This window comes from Cibotium barometz, chromosome 48 (genome assembly GCF_041138505.1).
Source record: "Cibotium barometz isolate CiBa-2024 chromosome 48, ASM4113850v1, whole genome shotgun sequence".
NCBI lineage: Eukaryota > Viridiplantae > Streptophyta > Polypodiopsida > Cyatheales > Cibotiaceae > Cibotium > Cibotium barometz.
The window spans coordinates 46,484,896-46,492,330 of NC_141093.1; the positions used below are offsets into that span (position 1 = coordinate 46,484,896).

At 51.5% G+C, this 7,435-nt stretch overlaps 1 protein-coding gene across 1 annotated transcript; it reads right to left on the reverse strand.

The window, feature by feature from the left end:
• Positions 1 to 4,304: 4,304 nt before the first annotated feature.
• Positions 4,305 to 6,910, reverse strand: LOC147611232 (uncharacterized). Its single transcript, XM_086785889.1, has one exon. The coding sequence runs from the start codon at positions 6,782 to 6,784 to the stop codon at positions 4,634 to 4,636; it is 2,151 nt and encodes a 716-aa protein (XP_086642015.1). The 5' UTR covers positions 6,785 to 6,910; the 3' UTR covers positions 4,305 to 4,633.
• Between the last annotated feature and the right edge of the window lie 525 nt (positions 6,911 to 7,435).

Consider the following 7,435-nt stretch of genomic DNA (forward strand, 5'->3'; position numbering starts at 1 on the left):
GCAGGGGAGTTTATCTTTCTCGCGCTCGGATAGACGGGCCACAGGAGTTAACCTTTCCCGCATCAATAGGTTTTACATTGATGAGTGGGCTTGCGATAGAGGTGGCACTGTGGGTATACTTGCAGGCTCTTCTTTTTCAGACCACTTTCCAGTGCTTCTCCAGATCGAGGACCCTATACTTGCAGGCTCTTCTTTTTCAGACCACTTTCCAGTGCTTCTCCAGATCGAGGAGAGCGAGGCCAGAGCGTCCGGATTCCAGATTGTCTCATAGAGGAGCCCGAGATTGCGACCAGAGTTGAGCAGGTCTGGCGGGAGCTTCAGTTCAGGAGAGGATCGGCAGCCAGCGATCTTGACAGGGGTTTGCAAGAGATCAGTAGGATGCTCAGACAGGCTGCCCTGGACCGTCTGGAGGCTTTCAGAGAGCAGGAGAGGAGCCTGCGGAGGAGTCTAGCTTCCCTTCAGAGACTTCAGGAGAGGGATCCTACGAGCCCTTGGATTTCAGAGCAGATGGAGTCAGCTCGCACAAAGATCAGATCCATCGAGGAGAGGAGGGTGGAGTTCCGATTCCATGCTCGGGCATCTTTTTGGACACAGGCTGGAGACAGAGTGACAGGGCCTCGCTTCAGACGAGAGGGTCTCAGGCGTCTTCGGCAGGCTGATGGCCAGGTAGTGGTGGATCCCCCCAGGGTTCGGGCGATCGCCACAGATTTTTACAGGGATCTGCTCTCTGCTGAGCCAGCTACTGAGCAGATGACAGGGTGAGAGAGGCTCGGGAGGCAGTCAGGAGCTTCACGAGACCGGTTGTGCCGGCCCATTTGCAGCACTCCCTTCTCTCCCCCTTCTCGGATGCGGAACTGGAGGCGGCTCTTCAGGCACTTCCTCGGGGCAAATGCCCAGGAGAGGACGGTCTCTCAGTGGCTTTCTTCCAGAGGTACTGGGGTCTCTTGCATAGGGGTTTCAGATTGGCATTCCAGGAGATCATGGAGTCGGGAGACATGCCGGACAGCATGGCAGAGGGGTTGATTCACTTGATCCCCAAAGAGGGAGGAGACAGACTGGAGATTAGACAGTGGAGACCGATCACCTTGCTAGGCACGGCCTACAAGGTCCTAGCTAAGACGATCAGCAGGCGGCTTCAGCCTCACCTTCCGGACATCATCCACTCCACGCAGACAGGCTTCATCCAGGATAGGAGCATCCTGGATAACATCTTCTCTTTCTGGGAGGCTACGGCTTTGGCTAGATTTCGGCAGGAGGATCTGGCAGTGCTCCTTCTCGACTTCGAGAAGGCATATGATCGGGTGGACTGGGCCTTCTTGGAAGGCACTATGGAGAGATGGGCTTCCCCCCTCAATGGATCCGTGGGGTCTCTGCACTCTACACATCGGCTCATAGCCAGGTGCTGATACAGGGCGTGCGCGGAGAGAGGTTCTAGCTCTCGCGCTCGGTGCGGCAGGGGTGCCCCTTGGCGCCCTTTCTTTTTCTTTTTGTGGCAGAGGCCATTAGCACTTTCTTGACGGCACAGGATACAGGTTTGCGGGGCCTCCAGCTCCCCATCCGCACCTCGGAGGAGCTCCTAGACTCGGAGTTTGCGGATGACACTGCTGTCTATCTTCAGGGAGGGGAGGAGAACCTCCGCCGCTTCGCCTCAGCCATGGACAGGTTTTGCAGAGCTTCGGGCGCTTTGATCAACTGGCACAAGTCGTGTGGGTTGTGGGTCAGTTCTGTGCCCCCCCCCGACTTGGAGGCCAGTTGATGGGTTTCAGTGGCTGGCCCCCGGCACTACAATGCGCTATTTGGGATGCTATGTGGGCATTGACATATCTCCGGAGCAGCAGATAGCCCCCCTTCTTCTGAGCGTTCGGAAGAAGCTTCTGTATTGGAGTACCGCTCGTTTATCTCTGGCTGGCCGAGTGGTTGTGGCCAACCAGGTTCTGCTTGCTACCATGTGGTACATCACTTCTTGCTGGGCCTTCTCTCGGGCGTGCATTGGCCAGGTGCAGAGACTCATCAGGAACTTTCTTTGGTCCGGTGGCGACGAGCGGCCCGCCAGGGCCAAGGTGGCATGGGCTGTGATCACTCAGCCGAGGGAGAGAGGCGGCCTGGGCATAGTTGATCCTATTTGTCAGAGCCGAGCTTTGCTTGGCAAGTTGGTGGTTCGTGGCCTCCTACCAGGCGCTGAGCCGTGGAAGGAGTTTCTTGTTTCCAGGATTCTCAGCCGCACTCCTTCTCTTAGCGGCCCCTGGACCCCCAGCATCAGGTGGATCTTTACAGAGCAGCGATCCAGAGGAGTGGGCCTTGGTTTCGAGGAGCGTTTTGCAGCTAGCCTTCTGAGGGCCTGGGAGCATCTGAGGCCGTCACTCTTCCAGACTCCCCCGGGCACCGATGAGGAGCGCCTGAGGCAGCCATTGATCTGGAACCCCTTGATCTGACTTCCTAGTGGTCATATGGTTGGATCGCGATCTCATGTGTCGTGGGGCCCGTTGAGCTCCGGCCCAGCCCAGTCCTTAGACGACTGGATATGTTTTCAGCAGCTGCCTCTAGAGGTTCAGGAGAGGAGACTCAGCGGGATGAGGGGCAGAGAGTTGATGAGGCAGGACATTGAGGCGGCCATCCCCCGGAAGTGGCGGACTCCAGTACAGGACCCTCCACCTCCACAGTGGATGGGCGTCTTTACTCGGCATGAGATCCTTCTAGCGGTCTGCGGCTCAGCAGAGAGAGTCGCCCCACTCACCTTCGAGGTGGGAGAGGGAGGCCAGCTTCAGAGGACCCGACTAGATTTTGGATGAGTTCCAGGGTTGTATCTTTCAGAGGGTGCGGGTGGTCGGCTTTCATCAGAGACAGTGGCATGTAGACCCCTCACCGGCCTCGATAGGGGAGGACTATTCTTGGAGATTATGGGCTTGGGACAGCAGGCCTCTTATTCGCCTTCAGTGGGATCCAGGCGAGTGGCTTTGGCGAGATCCCTACCAGCCCAGGCACCCCCTTTTTTCAGTACACAGCAAGGCTGGGGCGGCGGATCCAGAGGCACAGGATAGAGGGCACCCCGGCGGCGGCGACAAGGGCTCTCCCCTGCCTTCCTTAGGGACTTCTGGCGGCGCCTTTGGGACAGCTTCCGGCCCCGGAAGGTGACGCTTTTTCTCTGGCTTACAGCGCATAGAGGACTGGCTGTGGGGGCTTGGCTAGCTTTTGGCAGACACCCACCGTCCTGCCCTCGGTGCGGCCATGCACAGGAGTCGCAGAGGCACTGCTAATGGGATTGCCCACAGGCACAGCAGGTCTGGCAGCGCGCTCTCAGGATGGTTTTTTGCAGGCTCGCCAGGTGAGATGATGGTGACGTGGGGTGCGGTGGCTTGGGCCACGGACAACGGCCCGTCCCTTGGATACGAGGACGTCCCTGGCAGTGTGACCATCCAGGTCTCTGACAGGGTGATGGCGGTGGTTCCGACGCCAGACTTCTCTTCGGCAGTCTCCCAGGAGGGGGACGGGCACAGATGGGAGATGATGAGCAGCATGACGGCTTGGCACATATGGAGAGCCCGATGCAAGGAGGCCATAGACCGCCAGGCGATTCCACCGGCGGAGGTCATACAGGCTCTCTGGGTGGACATCATTCACACCTTGAGAGGACACTGGGGGTCAGGGCGACTCGGATCGCATGAGAGATCGCCGCAAGGCGTTCCTCCGCACTTGGCAGCCTGGCCCTTTCCTCACCGCGAGGGGCGAGGATGTCACTTGGCACTACAGGCCTCCAGTTTGGCTCTTCTCACCTCCCGCATGTACTACTAGGTAGCCCCCCCCAGAGAGCGGCCAGCCACCACGGGGGTGGAGCTCCGGTGTTCACTGTATATATTATCCCTCCTTGTGAGGTGAGCTTTATAGCCTTACGGCGTCTTCTCATTAACTAATAGAAGGATCATTTTTCCAACAAAAAAAAAAAGTACAACATTTTGGCGGGAAGTGGTGGTCTAGGTGTGACCCAGGGCTCTCTTATGTATATGTAGAGTTGGAAGAGAGAGAGAATGCTAAGGCTGATCCAATATCTAACTTGAAATTGTCACTGAAATATTGGAGAGAACAAATCAAGCTGCTGTAAAAAAGGGGCACCACGTAGCTCAAGACTGATTGATGAAAATGTTCAACTTTGGTATCAAACTTTTCCCCAGAGTGAAATAATCTGCCTCTAGGACAATATCATGTGTTGATATTGACAAGCAATATCATAAGTTAACTGAGGGGTTTATGATGATTTTCATATATATTCATAACCATTCACATACATATGCATAGTCAAATACAATTGATTTGTGATGATTTTCATGTATATTCATAACCATTCACATACATATACATTTAAAAGGCAACCTCAAGCGCCGTACATATAAATCAAATACAAGCACCATACACAGACATCAATAGCTTAGTTGAAATCTACATTTATATGCATTCACATAGTTGAAGTGTGAGCTTCGACTTTCTCATAGAAAGAAAGATATAGTAACGTCTGCAAAAGGTCAATGTGAGACATATGGATGGCATGCTGTTCAGAGAAATTCTTCTGGTAAGAGTTACAGGTCAGGACAAGTACATGTAAGAGAACTCTCTGGTACTGGCGAATCATCAGTTATCTACCTTATTTGATAACAAGGCTATGGAGAATAGTGAGGGAAGGGAGGACCTTCGTAAGAACATCTTTGAGGTGTATGTTAAGGTCACAGCAGCCAATCTTGCAAACAGGAGTATGCAAGCTGCCTTGCACTAAGAGACCCGGCACACTCCAATCCCAGACGGGAATGTCAGAAGGAGGAAGGCGAAAAGATTTCTCTCGATGCCGTTCAAGAGTTTGAAGAGAGAGCACCAAATGAGCAGAGAAACTCTCTCCATCTTGGATCTCACGTCCCTCGACAAGAGGTCTGAGGTTGGCATTCCCCGCTAATGCTGGAACAACTAGCCTGCCCAATTCCAAGGGAGGAGCTTGAGCGAATGTTGCCAGATCGCCAGTGTCTGACACGCTCTGAACAACAGCCATACCGCCCGATTCCATCATAGGCATGCAAGCTCTGGCAAAAGCACCGCTGGATATTAGTGAAGCCACATTGTCCAGCTGCTGCTCTACTGCACCACCTCCACCTCCATATGGTTCGCCTCTGCCGCTGCATGGATTAGTTACCGGAGACTTGGCTTCCTGAACCTGACTTTGTCCCTTCAGTATTGGAACAACTGCTGTGCCCATTTCCAATGATGACCCTTGTGCAAGTGACAATTTCAAACCATCTATATCTACCCTGACATCCATGGCCAAACCTGTGGGCTGATTCTCAACCTGACCCGCTAGAACTACCAGCTGAGAGCCATGCTGCAGTTTGTCCTTTTGTGTCTCTCTTCTTTCTGCAAGTGACCTCACCGTGAATTTCACAGGTAGACATGCCAGCTCTCCTCTCAGCTGGATCTTCCCATCCTCCAGCACTGTAAACTCAATAAACTTTTCTACCGAACTTGTAAACACTATCCCTTTATCAACAGCATTGTCAAGGATGTCAACAAGATGAGCACCCATAAATGTCACCTCGTAGACTGACTTCAAGGGATTTGACAACACGGGTACCCATGTATGGTGCCTTCCATCCATATCCAGGGTTTTGAACATAAGGTTGGTTGTAAACACGGCCCTTGCCAAACCTTGCTGCCCCTGCCTTCTGAAAAACTCGATTGTTGAGGCCTCCACGTTAATGTCCTTTGGAGCCACGAAATCCTTAACCCCTGACAAGACCAGAATGCTGTTAATACGATCTCCCTTGTGCTTGCTGTCCCGGTTAGAGCACATCTCCAGCGCTACGGCTACCGAGGGAAATTGAAAGCATGTGTGACGCAAAGTATCCATCCAATCAATGAGACAACCACACCAGTTCCATGCTTTTGGATCAGTTGTTAGCATACATAAGGGAACTAGCACAGTATGAAGCTCCTCCAGTATTTTCCAATATCGATCCTCTTCGATGACTGCAACCTTGCTAGAGTCATCTCTAAACCAAAGGGCTATCTTCTCCTCAAACTCCTGCAGACTCTGGCAATTTCCCAGCTGATCACTAGTAATACCCACTCGCACACAGTATCGCCTGCGTTTTGACAGAGCAGCTTCCTGCAGTGTCCATACCCTGGTCTGCCAACGAGATTCGATGTCACCGATGGGTGCCATGGGCCTCCCTACATAATGCAGAAAGATGATTGTCTCCTTTGCAAATGCATAAACCCATCCGATGTGCTTGATGGTTTCCTCCACTTCTGCTGAGTTATGCTGTGCAATGCACACACCGTCGTGCCAGGCATAATGGACCCCGGCTTTCCAGTGCAGGATTGCGCACATATTCAAGATGTCCTTGACTACTCTGTTGCGTGGGTCGCTGTTCTCAAGATGCTGGGGGCAGGGTTCACTTGAGCACCTTGGTACCCTTGAGAAGCACTTTGATGTGCATTCACAGTCAAACACCTTATAAACTTCCATTCCAAAAGTGTGGGAGATGGCACTGTAACCCACTTGCTGAGCATCCCAATCAATCAGCACCACTTGCTCTTCTTCACAAGTGGATTTGCAGTCAATGAGTCGGAGATGTTGAGGGGGCTGCAAGCCTGCCCTTTCCAGAAACGCGTCTCTCGCGCGATCGCCTGCTGCTACATCCATGTGCAGCTGTCCATCTGAAGCATTCTTCTTGCTGCCTTCTCCATCATCAGCATTATCCAAGTGTTGCTGAAATGCTTGTCTGTAGAGGTCAAATTCACTCGTCATCAGGGATGTCTTCGCATTCGCGACGATAAATCTGTGGGGAAATTCAGAAGATCAATCTAAAAGACGAGCTTCCGAGAGAGTGCTTCCCCACGTGGTCGCTAACTAAAAGGAGCTCCCTGAAATAAAATTTCAAAGTTGAAAGGCCCAATTGTTTGAATGAGGAAACTTTTGAGCCAATGAAAGTGGCTGGGCAGCATGCATATATGGGACAATGCGAGCTCCATGAATGTAAAATAATAGTATTGACTACATAAAATAATAACATAAATTACTGCAAAAGCAGAAAAGGCACAAGTTGTAAATAAATACCCTTTTACTATACACCCAGCTACTCGCTCAACCCACTCAACCCTAGCTAACCTCACCATCCCCCTATATATGGCCCTTTACCTTTAAGGTAATGTAAGGTCAACCTTATTATTAATTTATTATGAAGGATTGAATAATACCTATATTATATCCTAAGGTCTACCTTTAAGGTGATTACTTTAATTCAAGATTGTTAATTTGACTAGTGAGTGACTTTATTAATTATTAACTAAGTAATATTATTATAATTAATTCGTCATTGACGATTGAGGGAACTCCTCTAACACAAGTCAATGATATAAAGAGCCCACTTTCTATATATATTTTGGTTGGCTGAGTGTA

Coding starts and splice junctions, on each gene's coding strand:
- LOC147611232 (XM_086785889.1), bottom strand. CDS start 6,784: ATGACGAGTGAATTTGACCTCTACAGACAAGCATTTCAGCAACACTTG.